The following is a 21,607-nucleotide window of genomic DNA, read 5'->3' as shown; positions in this document are numbered from 1 at the left end:
TGTGTGTGTCTGTCTGTCTGTCTCTTCTTTCTCTGTCTGGTTTGTGTATGTGTTTGATATATGTGGACGCTGAGACTTTTATGCACATTAGAATTTTGCACTGTGTCTGCTCTGGATGGAAAGGAAACACCATGAGGAATCTTACATAAGATCTGATTCAGTGGGTTGTGAAGATCGAGTTGTTTTCTGACAAGTGCTCTCTCTGCCCTATCAACTATTTTTAATTCTTAGGAGAACAAGAAATCCAGAGTTATAGATCTCGGCTAAATGGTTTCAGAACTGGCTGGGGCTTGTGTGAGGAAAACACTGGAAGGCTAGGAAAAGATTGGCAATTCTTGTCTCGATTGCATTCCCCACAGAAACCGCCCTCAAGCCCACTTGACTCCGGAAGAAAGAGACAAGGAAAACAGAGGCCTCACCTCAAATCACAGTCTGTACCACACGCTTCAGTGACAGGTCCTGGCTGGGGCAGCCGGTCACATCTTTGATCAGAAACGGTAAGTTGATCAGACTCCCTGGTGCAAACAAGTTTTCGTCTCCGCTCCCCTAAGCAAAGAGTGGGAACATTATACTGAGGACATAATCTGCTCTAAATTACTGAGATCAAGGACTCTCCGACACTTACTATCAAAGGCTAGATAATAAGTATTTTCAGTTTTGGTGGTCGTATGATCTCTGCCACACTCCTTAACTCTACCAGGACAGGACCAAACCAGCTGCCCACAGACAGATTGTTAACTAATTGGTGTGTCCAGGCTCTAATAAAACTTTATTAGTAAAAAGAGGGTGGGGGCTGGCTGAATTTGATCCTGTTGCTGTAGTTTGCTGACCCTAATTTAACAAAAGAAAACAAAACTAATATAAATTATTGCCAGTAAAGCCACATGATAGAAAATTAAAGTGGCAGTATTGATTCTGCATGGCTTTGCACATATATTCAAATTTCTTAGGCGAAAATGACCTGATATGACCTGAATTTTATAAAGTTCAACTTGACAACCAGAAAGGTCCGAGTAAAAGAGGTGAGAGGATGCATAGAGTTAGAGAAAGGTTTGAAGATTGTATATACATAGCTGTTCTTAAAAAAGAAAAAAATAAAAATCAGTAAATCAGTAAATAAATGAAACAGAGCCCCTTGCCGCCGCCCCTCTTCCTCAAACCCGCAGAAGCAGAAACTCGAGCAGGTACCTTGGCAGGGTTTGCTGCATGCTTGCCACGGCCCATGACTGTTCCAGTAAAACTGTTGAGATCTGTCCTCAATTGGAATATTGAATGAATACCGCACATCTGGGTTGTACAACTTCCCCACTGACAACACCTGCAACGTGCAGAGAGATTGGGGAGAAGTCTGCTGGCCTGCAGTGCCGAGAGGAGAGGGCCACTAGCCAGCAGCCGAGCGTTTACCTGTAGGAGAAGTTCTTCCTCGATACGGTCCGAACAGTTCAGTCTTTCCACCACATTGTCGGATCCGCTGTACTCAATCATGGCGCTCCCCACGCGGACCTCCCTTTTGGACATGGAGACAACAAAGTCTCCATTGAGCAGGAATTCACCTCTACTGTTTGATAAAGCTGTAGACGGAAAAGAGTATTGGGTGAGGTGATGCCAGTGACCAGCTGTGTTCTAAATAAATGATAAACAAACAAACAACCAAGAACACTCTGATTGGCAAGGGCTGGCAGAAGAGAAGACCTGAGGCTTGTGAGCCAGGCCATGATTCCACTGTCTTGGTTTCCGTGTGCTAGCTATGTGACCTTGGGCAATCAATCCTTCATGTCCTCAGTTCCTTTATTTATAAATGGAGATAAAAAAACCGCCTATGTACTGTGGTTTTTATGTATGATATAGAAGTCCTCAGTAGCCTGAAGTGGCTCATACACCAGCGACAGTTGCAGGTAAAGACGCCTGCTGCCAAGCCTGACAAACTGAGTTCAACCCCCAGGACCCCCATGGAAGGAATGAACTTGTTCCTTCAAGTTGTCCTCTGACCTTCATATTACACACAGTGGCACATGCATGTCATTTCAATCAAATAAATAAAATGTTAAAAACACATGTGTTTTTAAACCTGATGAGATCATTTTGTCTTTAGCACTTACCATACAATTCTGGCCGCAGGTTAAGCCTGTTTTCTACACGTGCATCCCATTGGCCAGCCATTCCACCCTTAGTAGCTTGCAGTGTACTACTTATCACACCTCTATGAGGCTGCTGTGTTATACGCATCACACATTTGCAGATAAGGATGTACAAATGAGAAAAGTATGAGTTACCAATCAGTAACTTCATTTACCGAGGGCAATCAAACGGTCCAAGAAGAGAGCCAGCAAACATTTGTCAAGTTGGCAAATCCACTCATTCATTCTTTCTCTTGTTTGCAAATAGAACCATAGAACCGAGATAGGCTAAGCTCTTTAACAGCTTGGCAGGTTTTGCTAAACCCCAGGAACCTTTTCATACAGTGAAAACCACTTCACAGCTCACCTCTGCAAAGCCCAAGATCCCAACCCATAATAGGCCAGTGAAGATGCTGTTGAGATGAAAGGGTGGTTGAAGCTGACAGCCCGGTGAGGAGAACAGAACACTTCTATCCTGAAGCCTATTTCCCTCGCTGGTATGAACCTCAGAAAATCACATCTCACTCACTCTTAGCTCCTGAACCTGGAGACCTGCCAGTTGAGTGAGAGGCGGGGTTTCCAATGGGTTACAAAGAAATTCAATTGTTCCCTTGGCAACGCAGGGTGGTTCCAAGGCAGGTCACTTGCACATGATCGCATGATGCGCTGTCAACACCATCACAAGTCACACACCAGCTACCCCAAACCAGGGAATGAAGTGCCACATGCCAGAGTTATAAATTGAACATCAGTCTGGCTTTGTTGGCAAAGAACATGGTCTCTCCTGTGTTAATCCCCAGTCTCTTCCCATGGCTTCAGCTGCCTCTCTTGCCTCTAACCAAACTGGGGAGAAGGCCACTCATCACTGCCTGTTTCTTGTGCCAGTTAGTGGTGAGTGCACAATGAGACAAGACCTCATATGATGTAAAACCCATCTCAAGATTTGTTCCTATAACGATATGCCCACAGACTTCGGTAAAGGTATCAGTGAACTGAAATGCTGGCTTTCTCTTGCACCGCATGAGATTTCCCGTAGCCAGAATCAACCCAGGGCTAAGCATCCAAGAGGCAAGTAAGTATCACAAAAATGCTTACACCTCCAGAAGAGAGAGGAACAAGGCAGGGGCAGTACAACATGGCTTTAACCCAACAAGAGGGATCCCCTTGGAAGTTGACCTTTGACTGGCAGGCTTTCTGCTTCAGTACCTCGAGAAACAAACCATTTCCCCAAATCCAGAGTCCCCTGCTCCACTTCCTGCTAATGAGATTAGGGAAGCTAATTTCCTGAGCTGCTGTCCCTCCTGCTGCAGCCATCAGAACTAGAGTGCTGCAGACGTTCCACTAGGAAAGCATTCCTCCTCAAAACACACAGGGAGAGTGTGAGACTTGACCAATCTTCACATAGCTTTTGAGAATAAGGATGAAGGTTGCTTAGCAACAGAATGCAATGACTGGGCTCAGCAAAACAGGGTGGTTTTAGGTACTGTAAAGGACCTAAAAGGTTCCACTAACAGCACCTTGCTTCAAGCCAAGGGTAAATATGCACACACTCCAGCCAGGGTGACACCAGATCCTCCTTGTGAACAAGATCTTCTTAAAGAACCATTGTGAGGCTCCCTCAGAGGCCCGTTTTCACACTCAATGGGCTGTGACCCGCCATCCTGCTTGCACACTCCACATTTGCTTTCAGAGAGGCTTCCCTTGGGCGGAGCAGTGACTTCCCCATACTTGCCCGTTCCTGATGACCGGTCCCCTTTAACTTTCTTCTCATTCTTTCACAGGGAGATTAAGAAATGCCCAGGAAAGAAGAAAAGATTGTCAGCAGACTCTGCTTGAGGTCAGCCCCTCACACGTGCTGATTACCGATCAACAGAAGCGAGGCGGACAGTACTCGGACAGAGGTTATTTCCCAAGGAAAATAGAAGAGGACCTTCTCCTTTGGAGCAGAGGGACAGATGATTCAATGTGGTGTTTTCAGCTCTCAAGAGATTAATTTATAAGGGACGCTTCATGCCACGCTCTTTAACTTAATTAGGATGAACTTAGAACACTAAAACCACTACAAACTCTAAGTATGGGGGTGGGGGAAGATGCCTGACATATTTCGAGCAGTCATGGAATAGGAAATGTGAGATTCCCCAAAAGTAACTTGAAGCCTGTTAATTATCTTATTTTAGTTCATGCATGTGTGTGTGTGTGTGTGTGTGTGTGTGTGTGTGTGTGTGTCCCTGTGCATACATGTATTTATCTGTGTGTCTGTGTTGCAGAACCTAGGGCCCAATAGATGTTCAGTTGTAAACACACAGTTCCTAATTGAGCTACAGCCCAATCCCGGTATCATTTTCCTGTAAAGCTGCTGCTCCATTTAATACTCGGTGTTAACGGCGGATGCAGCTGTTCCGTAATTAATTACACATAAGGCTTTATTATAGCCTTTTGAAAAAGGTGAACCTTTATCTCCCAGAGAATTCCATTCTCTGTGAAGCACTAGCCATGGTGGTTGAGCAATCCAGCAAGTGTTTACTCAGGGCTTCTCACATGCACACTGCATCAGGAGCTGAAGATGCGGCAACGGCCCTGACCTTGAACTGCTGGGATTGTGTGGATGAGTAAGTAACAAGTCCTATCTCCATGGTAGTGACGGCCTCCCATTGCTTAGGTCCAAACCCGAGGATTCTTCCCTCCTTTGACTCTAAGCTGGCTCTGACCTTTGTCCTTCTCCCTCTTCTTCCCCACCCCACTCCTCCTTCTCCTTTCTTTTTCTGAGTGGGTCTCATGTAGCCCAGGATAGCCTTAAACTCACTATGTAATTGAAAAAAACCTTGAACTTCTGATCTCCCTGAGTGTATCTCTGGAGTGCTGGGATTACAGTGTCTGCCATCATGTTCTGTTCACAGACTGCAAGGGGTTAATCCCAGGGATAACAGCCCCTGACCCTTCTTCTCCCTTCTATACCACACTCAATTCAACAAATCAAGAGAGCTCCAAACTAAAGACAGATAACCCCTACCATTCAGTCTCACCTCCATACCCCTCAGCGAGGCCCAGCCACCAGCATTCCTCTTCATAGCATCTTCCTCTTTATTCTGTATTTGTTTTTCTTTTTAATTTTTGAGACAACACCTTCCTATGTAGCCCAGAATGGCCTCAAATCCACACCCTCCTGCCTCAGCCTCCTCTGTGCCGTAGTAAACCATGTTAAACTTCTCTTGGACTCTTGATATAACTTCCTGACCAGAGATGCTCAAGATGACAGCCCACCATTCCTTTCGAAATGTCCAGCAGCAGCCAGCAGCAGCTCAAAACCATCAATAGCTTCCCGTGCCCTTCAGAGTTTACAATGAGGTCCTTACAGTAGTTTCATGGTTCAACATGATCTCTCTTCATAAAACTGTTTAGTCCTAAGATTCTACCCCTGCATTTGGCACCAGGCACACAGACCTCTCTGTCTTTGCTCTTTACCTAGTTCGACTTCAAAGACTTTACAAAGAGGGGCTGGGAAGGATGAGTCAGAACAATGGCTGCACACAGCCATTAAGGGCAGGAAAACAACCACCCCCACCCCCACCCCCAGCCCCACTGAAATAAGTAGGGGTGTGTGTGTTTCTACAGGCTTGTAGCCCAGGTGATATGGTTGCCAGGTGCAGAGAGATCATTTGCTGGCCCTCAGGCTAGCCTCGGCTTCATTAAGAGGCCTGATAAGAATAATAGGAGAGATAGAACAGGGTAGGTGATAGGATCTGTGTGTGCGCACGCACACACATTCCACCACCAGCTACACACACACACACACACACACACACACACATACCCAAAGACTTTACAAACACTCCTTCCCCTACAACAACTTTCTTCATGGTCTGTCCCTATGATGTAAATGTTTCGTCTCCACCTTAGCCTTGAAACCTGCTTTCTGTGTGCAGTTTGGATTTCCAATACCACTTATCACCGTCTTCCAGTATAGACCCTGCCTGTTCGGTTTCTGCTTATTATCTTTCCCGTCCCACGAAAAGAAGGCTTCACAAAGATAGATTTTCATGATTTGAGTCTGTCTTCTTGTGTTGAAAGTAACGCTGGTGCACAATAGCAAGTGACTAGGGGACGGTGACAGAGCAGAGGAGACTGCAGCAGAGCCACATATAAGTTAGCATGACCAGCATGCCTGGCTATAAATGCTCGAGCTCTTACAGACATTACAAAACACACACGTAAGTTCTCATTTGATTCAACACTTATTGGTTAACCAGTTCTGCGGGTCCAAAGCTTGAGTAGACCTCTCTAGGCTTCACTCGGACAAATGGAATTCCTGCCAGCACATTCTAGAGAAACAGTAAATCAATTTCTTTTTTTAAAAACAATGACCACTCAGCATGACAGCTTTGATTGTTTCTACAGCTAAGTACCAGCTATGGTCAAGCCCCAAGGCCTGAGGAGGAGCCTAGTTGTACAAGGTGACCTGCCAAATCCCTTTCTGTCACTCCTCTCTTCCCCATATCCTTCTTTCACAGGGCCGAGGGCAAATTTTATAATTACTTAAGGTGATTTGAAGAGCAAGAAGTTGAAGTTAGTCTTGGTCGGAAGGCAACTAAAAAAAAAAAATCAGTGGAGGTCTTTGGTGTATTGTGCTTTTAAAAAGTGAGAAATATATACGGACTACTTATGTGGTTTAAGTATAAGAAAAGATATAAAATAGTTGTGTGGTTAGATGTAAGGAATATATGTGAGAGGAAAAATAATTGAAAAACCTATAACAGGCTGACTTCTGTAATGATGACTTAAATAACGAATGCCATGATAGACTCTTTTGGAAAGGAGAAATGGAGATAGGAATCAGGATTAATAAAAAAAATGGAATAGGCCTAAAAAGAGTCTGTTCCTGGTTAGAGCTGATAACATAAAAATGAAGTCAAATAATGCTTCTAAGAAAACATTTGCAAGTCACTTTACACAGGAGCCACACGTTCTTAAAGGGCTCCTCCAGATCTGTGCTAAAGTCAGAGGGTATTACTAAGATCTGAAGCAAATCCCTGGCTATTGAATGCCCCAACAACATAACCCCTGGGGTTCTGAGGGGTATGCAGGAGAAAAAATGATGATCATCTTCTTTACGGAAGGAAGCTCGCCTTGGGAGACAGAGGAAGGGAGGAGTACCCGGCGCTCCAGAAAGAGACTCGGGATTCCTGTAAATCTCAAGGCTGTGTTCTTACCTAGGTAGTTGTCATCCTCAGACTTCCCTGAGAAGCTGTGCTGTCGCACATCAAGGCTGGTAGCACCGGCTGGAATTCGGACAACAGTATTGTAACCTGCAAAGAATTTGGCAGAAAATCAGTATTCTGCTGAACATCACGCAGTCTCCAAGGACGGAGTAAAAGGCAGGCAACAAAAAAGAAAGACAATTACGGCCACGAGATGCTGTATAGCCAGATTAATAATATAACACAGCCAGGCTGATCTTGCCCTTCACAGTAATACTTTTCTGTATGACATGAAGTTAACAATTTATGTTTAAACATTCCCTTCCCCCTGATTCTCAGGAGCAGAGCCTTACCATAATGGACCGTGTTAAATGTTCCCGCCACTGTTTTGCATGAAGAATTATCGCCACCACAAATCCCACATTTATCTTTCCGGGCCTTTGAGTTTAAAATATGATCACATCCAGCTTGCTTTTGAAAAGAAAAACAATTGAAATAAGTGGTAAGTACTACAGAGATAATAAAATGGCAAGTCGTGCATTCCCGTCACATGAGTCCAAAGGTGACAAAGCAGCCATCAGCTTTAAAAGTTGCAAAGGTTGGGAACTCAAATTGCCCACAGTTGGCCATTTTAAGATGTGGTCACTGGACCCGCAGCCACCTGACAGCCTGGATTCTGTTGACAGAGTGAACCTCTAGATCAATGGTTCTCAACCTTTGGGGTTTACACAATCTTTCATAGAGATAGCCCAAGACCATTGGAAAACACAGACATTTACATTACGGTTCCTAACAGTAGTTAAATACAGTTATGAAGAAGCAACAAAAATAAATTAATATTGGGGGTCAACACTGCATGAGGAACTTGTATTATAAGGCTGCATCATTAGGATGGGTGAGAAGCACTGTACTAGACCCTCCTCTCTAGTGAATCAGAACCAGCATTTTAGCCAGTTTCCCAGGTGCTTCATGCAAAACTAAAATTTGAGACATAATGCTGTGTGAATAAGCAGAGTAAATGAGAAAAACTGCCTAGCAACGAAAGCTAAAAGAGAGCAGGGAGGCTGGTGTCGCACCAGGGAACTCCTGCACATCCTAAGGGATAAGTCACATCACTCCTGGCTACTGCTGATGTTGAAATGTTCCAAATTATCAGGAGAGACTGGGAGTCTGTTTCGCAGTGCAGTCTGCAAGGTTGAAATGTTTTCTCTGCATACCTTGCAAAGTATGACAGGACAATCCGTTTACCTAGCAAAGCGAGCACTGAGGTCCAGGGAGAACTCTGACCAATCCTAGGAGGACCCTGGCAACAGCCAAGTCGTCAGGAGAAGAGAGCCTTCTCATCTCTTGTTTCTTAGTGAGAACGTGTCTTTGAGAAGCTCAATGTGTTGTCATTGAGTGGAATGACAAGAGAGTCCATACTGTCAGTGCAGTAACGTCCTAGGTTATGCTCTCTTTTTAAATATTTATTTAATTTTATGTATGTGAATGTTTTGCCTGAATATGTATGTCAACCACACACATGCCTGTTGTCAGAGGTCAGAAGAAACCATCAGATCCTCTTTGAACTGGATTTAGGGGATGGCTGTCAAGTGTCATGCAGGTGCTGGGAACCCTACCCAAGTCCTCTACAAGAGCAGCTAGTGTTCTTAACCATGGAACCATACATCTCTCAGGCCCCTTAGGTGATCTTTCAATCAAATCTGATCCTCTAGTAACCCTAATTGGCTCAGGGGCCACCTACAGTGACCATTTTCATCAGTTTAGAGCTTGGCTGAGCTAGCAATGATTTCCGATTAATGAAAACACAAAATAGTGTCAAGGCCCTGAGCGATCAGTCGGATTCTGCACATTGCCAGGCGTTTCTTAGCTCTCTTTCTAGTACTAACAGGCAGGGGTTTGGGTGAGGCAATTGTAGTTAAAATGACAGAGACATCTGGGAGAGGCTAGCATCTCCTCCTTCCATTGTTCTAGAATACAAGCAATTCAATCAGGAAACACTTCTGTTAGGAAGCTCTTGGTGTTTAACCTTGAGCACTCAATTGTGATAAATGTGTGTGTGTGTGTGTGTGTGTGTGTGTGTGTGTGTGTGTGTGTGTGTGTGTGTGTGTGTGTGTGTGAGGTGGTGCCGGTTTAACCCCATTACACAGTTATGGGGAGAACTTTTGCATAGATCCTCATGGAGATTGAAACCACCAAGAAAAATCCAGAATATTGTTCCTCAAATTTTGGCATAACATGCATCAGAATCATATGAAGACAGATACTAACTGTATCCATGGACTACACCTCGAGATATTCTGCCTAAGAGTTAGTCACAGATAAAACCAGCTGTCATCCTATTAAGGAAGCCACAAGTCATTTTGGTAACAGGATGGTTTGATGAAGAAAATGTCACATGGACTCACCCGGCAAAGGCCTTGGACACAGATGTCATTTGTGTCCTGGCCACAGGGGGTTCCGTCAATCACTCTGTCTCGAAGCTGGTAGTAGGCTGTGTTCCCTGCCACTCTGCAGAACAACTTGCATCGGTCCTTCATCAAAACTAGAGAGGAAGATCGTGATGCAATGTGACTTCCATGCCTGGACTGAACGCCGGCCTGTCAGCCACTCGCTCCAACCCCAAGTACACTTACTTCCACTGTACTTAGGGACCCAGCGTACGCTGGGCAGCAGGCCATTGATGTTGAAGTGCTTGCCGTCAAAGTAAGCACACTGCTCCTCACGGAAGTCTCTCTTATGCTTCGGGCAGGGCTCGGTGTTGCAGGATTTGAACTTCATTCTCCTCCCTACACAGTACCTCCCACCATTTTTTGGCCTGAGGAAATGGAGAACGACACACACAATGGATTGGAAATTATGTCTCTATCATGACCTCACTTATGACTTGCTGGGTCTTAAGGAAGCAACTCTGAGTTAGCGAATGACAAAAGAAGAAATCACTTGAGCACTTTAAAGCAAGAACTTACCTGAAGCTGTTGGGCCAGTATTCTTAGTTTGTAACGTTTGTGTCCTGTGTCCCTGCCCTTGGAGATACAAGGCTCCCCTGTCCCTTGCATCCCATCCCATAGAAGGTTCCCCACCATGTCCATCCTATTAGGGTTCCATCCTATCTTTAACACCGAGCACTTATCTGTGGACTCAAAACACTCTCCTGGGTGACTCTGCCTCAAGTTTCTAGGCTGCCCGTGAAGGCCTCTGCATCCTTACTGTGTTGGGGCTGGATCACCACAGTGATCATCTCCAGAGACTTCTTGAACAACTCTGTAACCTTCATCTACTCAGGGCTCAGAGTCTTCAAGTCTTCCAGCTTGATCCAGCTCATTTTAAAAAAGATACTGACTACTAATTCTGTGAAAATGATCCACTGGTTTATCTCTGCAGAATAGCTGCTGTGACAACCTTGTATGTCTCAGGCCCCTTGTCCATGAAACTGATTGGCCTCCCCACCTCAGTACCTGAAGGAGGTCCCCCCACCTTCCTAGTAAGAACATGGCTCCAGATTCAGGTCTGCATTCTGTTGCCCTTCAACTCCTCTGGGCCCAGTTTTGCTTACCTGTCAACCTAAGTAAATCAGTTTAACGTTTGCCTTGGTACTTACAACTGTGAAACGGGATGTGGCTACTTTATGTCTGGGTTCTGTGTTGTTTTCCTTGAGACTAGGTGTCATGTATTCCAGGCTGTCCTACAACTCCCCATGGAGCTGAGGATGACCTTGAGCTCCTAATTCTCCCACCCCTGGGTCCAGAATGGCAGAGTTAAAAGCATGCATCACCAGACCTAGATTTGGTAAACCTGCTCTGAGGAGAGTATGTCAAGTATGAAACAAAAAGCTTTGTTCCCTTCTCCCAAGTGACTGTAGTCCTTCAACTGTAAGAATTTTGTAGGAAAAGCAGCACTGCCACTAGATTGCTTCCTGTCAGTCTTCTCCACCTTGACCTCCACACAGGAGACCACAGGAACACACCCTCTTCCACTGCTTGGCATTTTGCCCTTCCCCGTCTTCTTTCCAACAGCCTTCTTTTGTTTTGATTTATAAACTAGAACAGCATACACGCCATATGTTCACCTTTGACCCCCTTCAGAGGAGGAGGAGAAAACACCCCAGCTTCCTTACCTCTCTCTGTGTCGCTCAAGTAGGTACACTCTGGTGATACGCCATAGTGCAAATTTATTCTCGGCATGAAACGTTGCACATGTCTTTTCCAGATGTGACCCCAGAGTATAAGTTACACAACTCCCCCGCCCCCGGCTATCAGCAGCTGGCCAACTTCATCACAAAGGTAGGGAAGGCCTCAGAACCCAGCCACAAATGCTTGAACAGCTCAGAACACACAACTATCTCAGAACACCATGGAGCTCCAAGAGGAAGTTTACAGTTTTTTTTATCTCAGTGAATTTTTCAGAGTAATCATAAACAAGAAGTGGATTTTGAAGGGGGAAAACCAAACAGGTTTTGTTCTGTTTTTCAAGAAGATGTTTTAGGGACTGGGAGATGTGTCAATCCCAAAGAGACAGGGGCAGGCTGTAGGTGGTAAGTTTGGTTCTGGCTACCAGTCTTGCCCACTCTTTACTGTGCCCTGAGCTCCAGTTTCCCCTTCTCTAACACATGTCTTCAATCCCAGCACTCTGCATATCAAACTCCGTCTGTGACTTTGTTTTTTGTGTAAAGGCAGATTATAATTTCCTCCTTCCCTCTGCATATGGCTTTAATGAATGTAAATGTGCCCTTTTGAACTGTATGTCTCCTAGACAATGTGGTTCCTATCAGATTTGTGTGTAGCGTATAATATGGAAATCTATAACCATAAACCTTTCAGAATGGAAAAAAAATTAATCTCATAATTAAGAAATTTGTTTGGCTGCTACTATATTTTTTTCCACATAGGCAAATACTGAAACGAGAGGAAACTCAGCTTTGAAAACACCGTTTGTTAGCTGTATCTTCTAGATAAAAGGTCTTTTAAGGATACTTTGTGCCAAATAGACATTGAAAGGACTTCAGGAGACCGGGAGATTAATTATCACTCTGTATAGGCAGCTTAGATCATCCCTTCAATGTTACACAACCCAAGCTGTTAACTTTGGATCTTACACGCTCAAGGTTAGGAAGGAGTTTGTGCAAAGGCGACCACAGGTGCATCCTCCTCTTCGAGACAGCCGTGTTTTTGTCTACCCATTGGCTGGAGCAGAAGTACCAACCGTTTGATGTATTTAGATGAATCAGATTTGGGTTAGCCCAAAAGATTCTCTCCTGGAATAACGAAGGTGGGCTGGTTCCTATACTTCCAGAGAAGTATAGGGCAGGATTTCTATTCCAGAGTTAGACGAGAAGTTAGGGGTTTCAGGCGACCTTTAATGATTCTTTCTAAAAGGGTATGCTATGGGACTGATGTCTGCACTCTTCATTAGTTACTGGATCTTTCATAATCACCGGTTCCCAACATTTTGAAAATGGTTCATTCTAATCAATGCCTCAAAATCTGGTGCGCTGACAATTACTCAACTTTTGGGGGTTCTTGCCACCAAGTCTGACCATCTGAATTTGATCCCTAATGTAAGACTAGAATGGACACCCTCAGGTCATTCTCTGACCCCTGCACATGTGCCGTGCACAAGCACAAAGGGATACATATGTAAAGGAATTTAAGCCTTTCGGTTACATCTGTACTGACAAAATAACATTTAGATTTTTTTTAATGAAACATACATGTGCTGATTTTTTAAAGTAAGATTTTTATAAGAAGTTACTATGGTAAGAGCCTGAGTGGGAAATATCAAGTTCATGATCTATTTTTTTCCAAATTGATAAATTTGAAATTTCATTGTAATTTTGAAATTTGACCTATTTTTAATTTAAAAGCAAACTAGAAGCACCAAGAAAGAATAACTGACTTTCTTAACTAGGCTTTTGTTCTGATTCCTCTTTTCCTATTTGTTTCTCTTTTCCTATTTCCAATTTTCTTGTTTCCTATCAACAGATTATAGATAGGTTCTTTTTCCTGCCATCAGGAACCTCTGAGCCAAATTTGCAAGTAAAATAACAAGAGAAGAACCCACAAGTCTGATGGTGCCCTTTCTAGCTCCAGTTAGTGCTGGACCCTTAAGTCTGATGGTGTCTCTCTTTGCCCCAGTGCTGTACATGCCGACTTGTAATCTCTCTGCTCTCTCTGAGCATGCTATCCCAAACTCTAGGGTACAAGGACACTGCCTGATCATGGAGAGCAGCCAATGCAAAAGCATCAGTTGTTTGGTGGACAAACTTAATGAATGGCAACAGATCTGGAAAGGAGAATACCATGGGATTAAAGTGCCTCGGGTACCTTAGGTCTCCCAGCCCTGGAAGTCCACCAGCTCTCTCTCCTCAGCACCCATCTTAAGAATTCCTTTTGAGTATTTTTCCATCTCTCTGCACAAGAGGGGTGACAGCAGTCCCTTCTGGAACTTACTCTGGTCTGTTGCACTCTCTGATGGCTGTTCTGATGCCTCCTCCACACGTTCTTGAGCAGGCCCCAAAGTGACTCCAACTTCCCCAGGATCCATCAATTGCAGGGCCCTCCATTTCTTTGGGAACACAGAATCCAAACTTGCAGTGCTGCATTTAATAAAAGGAACAGTGAGGGAGAGCTTGGAGCTGGGAGCCATCATAGGACCAGCTGTCCACGGAAATACATCACATTTCTAAGTCCCCCTCTCCCTCATGTGCTGGATTGAAACCAGCATGAGTAACTGATACTGCAGGCATTTTCATATCATGCTCATCGATTTTTTTAGGTGGTGTTTGCATTTACAGTATGCTCTAAAATAAAATACAAGCCAGTGAGTGGCTGGCTCCATGCTGAATGGGTAGCTCTAATGGCCAGCTTTAAACTGCTCAATTAGTCTGTGTACTTGGAAAAACAAGGAGTGGAAACGGGGCACGGACAGCAGAGAGTTGCTGATAATGAATTCGAGAATTTGCAGAATCTACTAGCAAGGCTTCGAGACTCTACACTCTCGCTAAAATCGAAAGCTTCATTAATAGCCCTGATTTGAAAACCCCAATTTTGATTACAGTGAGGGAGGGGGGTTAGCTACTTAATTCTTCTAAACCCACTCCCACAAAAGCCCTTAGGATCAGACTAAAGCAAAGGGGCAGATTACAGAGAGTCCTAAACTTTATTACATTTTTTTTTCCTTGTCCTGATGGTTTCAGACTCTCCAGCCTGGAGCAGGAAGAGGCCTGTGATGTTAAAAAATAATGATAATAATAAAAACACAATAAAACTCCCCAGCAAGACAAGGAGTGGAGGAGCCTACTTCAACTCCCTGCTTTTGTTCATGTGTGACATAAAGCCCAGGCAACTGAGCAGGGGACAAAAGAAGTGGCAGTAGCTACAGCGACAGGGGGGTGACTCCTGTGGCTCTCTTGAACCTCTGAAGTGGAGCGCTAGAGTTGGACTGTGGTGATGTCTCTGTGGGGGAGGGGAGAGGAGAGGGGAGGAGGAAGGAGGAGGCCTGGGTAGTTTGCAGAGGCAAACAGGAGACAGGGGAAGGACACAGAGGGATGATCCCTGCTAGGAAAGGAAGACACAGTGGGGAATGGAGGAGTACAATCTTGGGCTATCCCAGCCTCTTCCTCTTTAACCTTCTTCTCAAGGCATCTGAGGAAGGACTATCTGACAAGGTGCTAGGAACCTGACTCAGATCTTTAGTAAAAACAATATGTCGTCTATGCCGTTGAGCCATTTCTCCAGCCATGAAGTGATTTTTTTGTCTGTTGTTTTGAAGACAGTCTTTACTAGCCTGAAACGCTCTATGTTGATCAGGCTGCCCTTGAACTCACAGAGACCCACTTGCCACTGCTTCCTGAGTTCTAATATTAAAAATATGCACTATAAAGTCCAGACTGTAAAATTGTTTTGATCCCCTTTTTCCATAACTTGTCTCTAGATCCTGCTGTGTGCATAAGTAGCATCACAGACCACAATGACCCTTCAAATGCTCAAGAGGCCACATGTGGTTCGTGGCTGTCCTGGGTTGCATGAGAAAGACGGTTAAGTAAGCTCTAGGGAGCAAGCCAGTAAGCAGCAATTGTCCGTGGTCTCTGCTACAATTCTGCCTCCAGCCTTCCTTGGCTTATCTCAGTGAAGGAGGGTGATCAGCCAATAAACCCGTCTTTCTCCAAGTCACTTTTGCCATGGTGTTTTATCATGACAACAGAAAACTAAGACAACAATCAAGGTCTAAGTGGCTAGTGGATTGAGTTAGAGCAGATCAGACTTTGATGTATGCCTGTGCACACACATGTGCTAGTATGTGTCTCTGTGTGAGCACGGAGTCGTATGTATATGAGCTCATGTTTGCATGGACAGAGGCCAAAAGAGGAAGTGGGTGTCCTCCTGTGTCACTCTCTACCGTATTCTTTTTGAGACAATGTCTCTCATTCAACCTGGAGCCAGGCTGATTCCTAGCAAGCCTCGTCTTTTCCTGTAATGCTGGGGTCACAGGCCTGTGGAAGGCCATGCATAGTTGTTTACATGTGTTCTGGAACGTGATCCCAGTTCTCAAGCTAGCACAGCAAGCACTCCTACCGATGAGTTATCTTCTGCTCCAACGTTTCTTAGATTCACACCATATTTTCCATACATGCACCTTTCTAAGAGGTCAGAGAGGGGGATGTGGAGGTCAGGTTTGCTCTAAGAAGTATTGAAACAAGAGAATTCCAAACTTCAGGCTCACTAACAGGATTGAAATGAAAATGTCCGTGGGCTTAACAAGAGAACAGAGAAAATAAGGAGACATTAGAAGTGAGTCTTTCATCAAAAATAACATTGTAGTAGAAGTCTAGTTCAAAATAGATTACTGCTGAGTCAGCAGGGCAGAAAGAAAGGAAGGGGAGTGGGGGAAGGGCTTGGACAAAGAGAATGAGAATGAGCTGGAGAAAAGGAATACACTGTCAAATCTGAGCACTCAACACAAAACAAACAAACAAAATAATCACAACTCCTATGCCAGCGTAAACATCTCCTTTGGCATCTGCAAAACGTATACAGATTCCTCGCAATATGAAGAATATGTGTCTATCTCTCTATCTATATCTGTATCTCTCCCTCTATCTCTCTTTAATTAGACTTGGCCAAAGTTCTAAAACACAATCAAGAGTGTAAAATCAAGCTTATTTATTTATTTTTTTTTTGTACAGACATTTTTCTAAAACTGCTTGACACCGGTCTGTATCTTATTCTGTGGCAGGCCTCAACTCCATTCTCTAGGCTGAATTCATTAACCACTGAGGAAGGGTCTTCTGGAAGGTTGCCCAAGAGCACCCCCCACACACACACACACACTCTCTCTATGAGAAGCTATGAGAGTGTCCTGAACTGCTTTCTCTTCTGGTTGGCTGCAAAACCTAGAATCTGAGAACCTGGCACAGTAGACCTCCTCTAAGGCTTTCTGTGGTCCGGAATTTGTCAGAAACCCTGAAACTGCATGGAGCTCGGGAGTCCCTTCGCGATGATTTTACTAAATACAAGTCAGTTCATCATACTGTGCTCCTTTAGTGTGACTTTCCCAGCAGTAACCCATGTCAGAAACAGACAGTGGGTGGGTGGATCAGAACACAGGTGAAGAACCTCCATATAACGACCATGATTTTGTTGAGATCAGTCAATCTGAGTGATCTGGGTTGACTCTACTCTAATTAAGGAAGCAAGTTGTCAGGGATCAATCATGCTTACTGTTATCTACTGTCAACTGGTAGCAGCCCCTGGGCTACTGTGTTTAGAAGGACTTAGAAATCATGCTTGATTGTGTAAGAATGAGTGTCACATTCGACTTTTAAGGATTGCTGTGGAAACCCGAGAAGTACATTCCTACAAAAGCCTGTGACCCTGCACCCACAGACACAACCAAGTTTTATTTTATTCATGTTTTTATTTTATATGTACTGGTGATTTGTCTGCATATGTCTATATACCACATGCATAAGAGTTATAGACAGTAGTGAGTTGCCATGTGGGTGCTGGAAATTGAACCTGTGTTTTCTGGAAGAACAGTCAGTACTCTCAACAACTTAGCCATCTCTCCACCCAGACATACTAAGGTAAATGTTCCACAAGAAATTCAAAACTGGCCCTGAGTAGTCTGTTGTCCTCGGTGGACCTCCATTCTCCTACAACCTCTCTGAGACTTCATCAGACTTGTGCATCTGGAGCCATACAGCCCAAGGATACCCATCAGAGGCCTGCCATACCAGGCCTTCGAGGTTAACCCCCCTCCCAATACTTACTACAACAGGACACATCCAATACCAAAATCATCCAGATAGCCAGGGCAATAGGACACCTTTTGAGCACAGCTATCCTACTATAGCAAGCCCTGGATATCCTAACACAACCAAAGCACAAGAAAATGACCTTAAATCCAATCTTATAAAGATGATAGAGGCTTTTAAAGAGGAAATAAATAAATCCCTTAAAGAAATACTGGAAAATACAATCAAACAAGTAGAGGCCTTTAAAGAGGAAACTAATAAATCCCTTCAAGAAATACAAGAAAATGAAATTAAGCAGGTGAAGGAAATAAATAAAACTGTTCAAGACCTGAAAATGAAAATAGAAGGAAAAAGAAACAGGAAAAAGGAAAAAAACCACCAAGTGAGGGAATCCTGGAGATGGAAAACTCAGGGAAGAGAATAGGAACAACAGATGCAAGTATCACTAACAGAATACAGGAGTTGAGAGAAAGAATCGCAGGCGAAGAAGATACCATAGAAAAAAATTGATACAGTCAAAGAAAATGTTAAAGCTAAAAGAATTCCTGACACAAGTCAACCAGGAAATCTGGGATACATGAAAAGACCTAACCTAAGAATAAAAGGAAGAAGAAGGTGAAGAGTCCCAGCTCCAAAAGCCAGAAAATATTTTCAACAAAATCATAGAAGAAAACTTTCCCAACCTAAGAAAGAGATACCTACAAACATACAAGAAGCTTACAGAACAAAAATCAGATGGGACCAGAAAAAAATAAATCCTCCCACCACATAATTATCAAAACACCAAATCTACAGGTCAAAGAAAGAATATTAAAAGCTTCGTGGGAAAAAGACCAGGTAACATACAAAGACAGACCTATCAGAATTACAACCGACTTCTCAACAGAGATTCTAAAAGCTAGAAGGATCTGGACAGATATCTTGCAACTTCTAAAATAACCACAGATGCCAACCTAGGCTACTATACCCAGTAAAACACTGAAAACTGAATAGATGAAGAAAACAAGATATTTCAAGACAAATCTAAATGTGAACAATATCTATCCACAAATCCAGCTCCACAGAAAATACTAGAAGGAAAACTTCAACCCAAGGAAGACAACTACATATAAGAAACACAATAAGTGACTCCATACCAGCAAAACCAAGGAAAGTTCTCTCTCTCTCTCTCTCTCTCTCTCTCTCTCTCTCTCTCTCTCTCTCTCTCTCTCTCTCTCTGTCTCTCCCAACACCACCAACATCAAAATAACAAGAATAAGCAATCACTGTTCATTAATATCTCTCAACATCAATGGATTCAATTCCCCAATAAAAAGACACAGGGTAACAGAATGGATATCAAAACAGGACCCATCATTCTGCTGCAAAACCAGGATCTATCATTCTGCTGAACACAAGAAACACTTTGGAAATTAATTTGGTGTTTTCTCAGAAAACTGAGAATAGCTTTACCTCAAGACCCAGTTATACCACTCCTGAGCATGTATCCAAACATGCTCTACCATCGCACAAAGACACTTGCCCGACTATGTTCATAGCAGCTTTATTGGTAATAGTCAGAAATTGGAAACAACCTAGATGTTCCTCAACTGAAGAATAGATAAAGAAAATGTGGTATATCTATACAATGGAATACTGTTCAGCTATTAAAAACAAAGACACCATGAATTTTGCAGGCACAGGGATGGAACTTGAAAATGTGTGAATGAGTCCCAAAAGGACATGCATGGTATGTACTCACTTATAAGTGAATATTAGCCATAAAATACAGGATACCCATGCTATCTCCACAGACCCAAAGAAGCTAAACAAGAAGTAAGGCCCAAGTGAGGATGCTTGAATCTCCTCTAGAAGGGGGAATAAAATAGTCATAAGAGGGGGATGGGAAGGGGAATGGGTTTGGGCAGGTCCCAGGATTGGGTGTGGGGAGAGACAAAAGAGATGGTCAGATGGCCACGAGAATGAATGGAAATCTGCATCTGACGATGTGGGGGGCATCTTGAGGAGTGACAGAGACTTGGGATAAGGGAGGCTCACAAGAATCAATGGGGGGTGATCTTAGCTGTGATTCACAGCATCGGGAGTTATGGAACCTGAAGAGGCCACCTCCTGTAGCCAGAAAGGAACCCCAGTAGAGCAATGGGGACACCAACCTACCCACAAAATTTTGACCCAAAATTTATTCAGTCTACAAGAAATGCAGGGTCAGAGGATGGAGCAGAGACTGAGGGAATGGCCAACCAATAACTGACCCAACTTGAGACCCATCCCATTGTCAAGAACCAATGCCCAACACTATTAATGATACTCTGTCATGCTTGCAGACAGGAGTCTAGCATTGTTGTCCTCTGAAAGGCTCCACCCAGAAGCTGACTCTAAGGGATTCAGACACCCACAGCCAAACAGTGGCTGGAGCTTGGGAATTCTTATGGAAGAGTTGGGGGAAGGATTGAGGGGCCCCAAAGGAGATAGGAACTCAACAGGAAGACCAAGAGAATCAACTAAACTGGACCCTTGGGGCTCTTAGAGACTGAACCACCAACTAAAAAGCATACAAGGGATAGACCTAGCCAATTCCCCCCAAACCCCACCCCCCATATGTAGCAGATGTGAAGCCTGGTCTTCAGGTGGCTCCTGAACTGGAGCAGGAACTGTCCCAAAAGCTGTTGCCTTCATGTTGGATATATGCTTCTAGCTGGGCTGCCTTGTCAGGTCTCAGTGGGTGGAGGATGTGCCTAGCCCTGAAGAAACTTGATGTGCAATGGTGGGAGTACACAGGGGAAGGGATACCCTCCAGAGGATAAGGGGAGGGGGGAAAGATTGTGGGAGGGGGGTAACTAGGCAGAGGGGCAATAAATGGGATGTAAAGTGAAAAATAAGAATAAATTTTAAAAATATATAAAAAAGAAATTCAAATTTTGAGCAAAGAATATACTTTCTCTCTTTCTCTCTTTCTTTCTTTCTTTCCTTCTTTCTTTCTTTCTTTCAATCTTTTCAGATGATGAAAGTTCCAGAAGCTAGGATGTCTATTGTTCCCTGCTAAGCTATTACTCTGAAAAGCTGTACTTTGAATTAATTTTTTAGGACCCAGCCCTGGGGAAGAGAGAAGATGAGCTGACTTTATCCTCAACTTAATTCAAAACCAACTTCATAAATAAAATTTGACAGGTACTTTTCACATCCTCTGTTTCCTTTCATCGTAGCCACCTTGAGAGATGAGTCATGAAAATCTGTTTGGGTCATGACCTCAAGTTTGGCATTGGAAAGTGGAGTCACTCAGAGGACTGAGTTCAGGGTCTGTCAAGCAACCCACTGTCCCTCAGAAGCAAGAGGCTTCCAGGCTTTACCCTGGAAGGGTCTGGGGCAGTTTTTCCCAGATGACTTGACTGATCCCAGGGGAAACACTTGTTTTGTTTTGCTTTGTTTTTAGTTCCCTATGTATAAAATCAGTTAAGGGAAAATAAAATTCTGTCATTGATTTCTTAGTTCTCCTTCCAAGAAAACAGCCTGGATATGATTAAACCTACAAGGTAAAGTAGAGGCACAGGAACTCAGATGTTCAAAACTGTTCAAAGGGAATAGTAAAATAAAATAAAATAAATGGGAAGACAGAGAAAAGGCAAGAAATGAAAGGAAGGATAAGAGTTTTGGAAATAGCGCCCACAGATTGCATCCAGGCTGAGTGACACAAGCCCAGGTGGACCTAGCACTAAGACTTTTCCTTCAGCAGACAGTTGGGTGTGATGAGGAAATGGAGGGACCACTGTCATTGTTCATGGGCACATGCCGGCTGCTGAAGGTCAGATCAATCATACTCCTAAGGGCATGGAACCCTGTTATGACTGGCCCAAACAGTGTGTTTTTGTTGAGATATTAACGAACTGGTTGGAATCATTAAAACTAAAACCAGCTTATGAGAACCTGGGTTAAACTATGTCCCAGGTAGCATCATGGAACTATATAAAAGAAAACAACATACTCGGTAAGAAGCCTGGGAAAATAGCAATGAAGACACCAGGCTAGCAGGGTCATGGTGTTTC

At 43.8% G+C, this 21,607-nt stretch overlaps 1 protein-coding gene across 1 annotated transcript in view; it reads right to left on the bottom strand.

Moving 5' to 3' along the window:
* Adamts9 (ADAM metallopeptidase with thrombospondin type 1 motif 9) overlaps positions 1 to 21,607 on the bottom strand; it is a 171,693-nt gene that overhangs the window by 106,967 nt on the left and 43,119 nt on the right. Inside the window, exons 12-19 of the mRNA XM_032906059.1 lie at positions 13,762 to 13,907; positions 9,949 to 10,130; positions 9,721 to 9,857; positions 7,666 to 7,783; positions 7,325 to 7,420; positions 1,405 to 1,571; positions 1,189 to 1,318; positions 420 to 546 (exon numbers count right to left, since the gene is read on the bottom strand). Of these exons, the coding sequence (XP_032761950.1) occupies positions 420 to 546; positions 1,189 to 1,318; positions 1,405 to 1,571; positions 7,325 to 7,420; positions 7,666 to 7,783; positions 9,721 to 9,857; positions 9,949 to 10,130; positions 13,762 to 13,907 (1,103 nt within the window). The remainder of the gene's footprint in view (positions 1 to 419; positions 547 to 1,188; positions 1,319 to 1,404; positions 1,572 to 7,324; positions 7,421 to 7,665; positions 7,784 to 9,720; positions 9,858 to 9,948; positions 10,131 to 13,761; positions 13,908 to 21,607) is intronic.

This window comes from Rattus rattus, chromosome 6 (assembly GCF_011064425.1).
Source record: "Rattus rattus isolate New Zealand chromosome 6, Rrattus_CSIRO_v1, whole genome shotgun sequence".
Taxonomy (NCBI): Eukaryota; Metazoa; Chordata; class Mammalia; order Rodentia; family Muridae; genus Rattus; species Rattus rattus.
The sequence above is the reverse complement of the archived record's forward strand: the minus strand, read 5'-3'. Positions and strand labels throughout refer to the sequence as shown.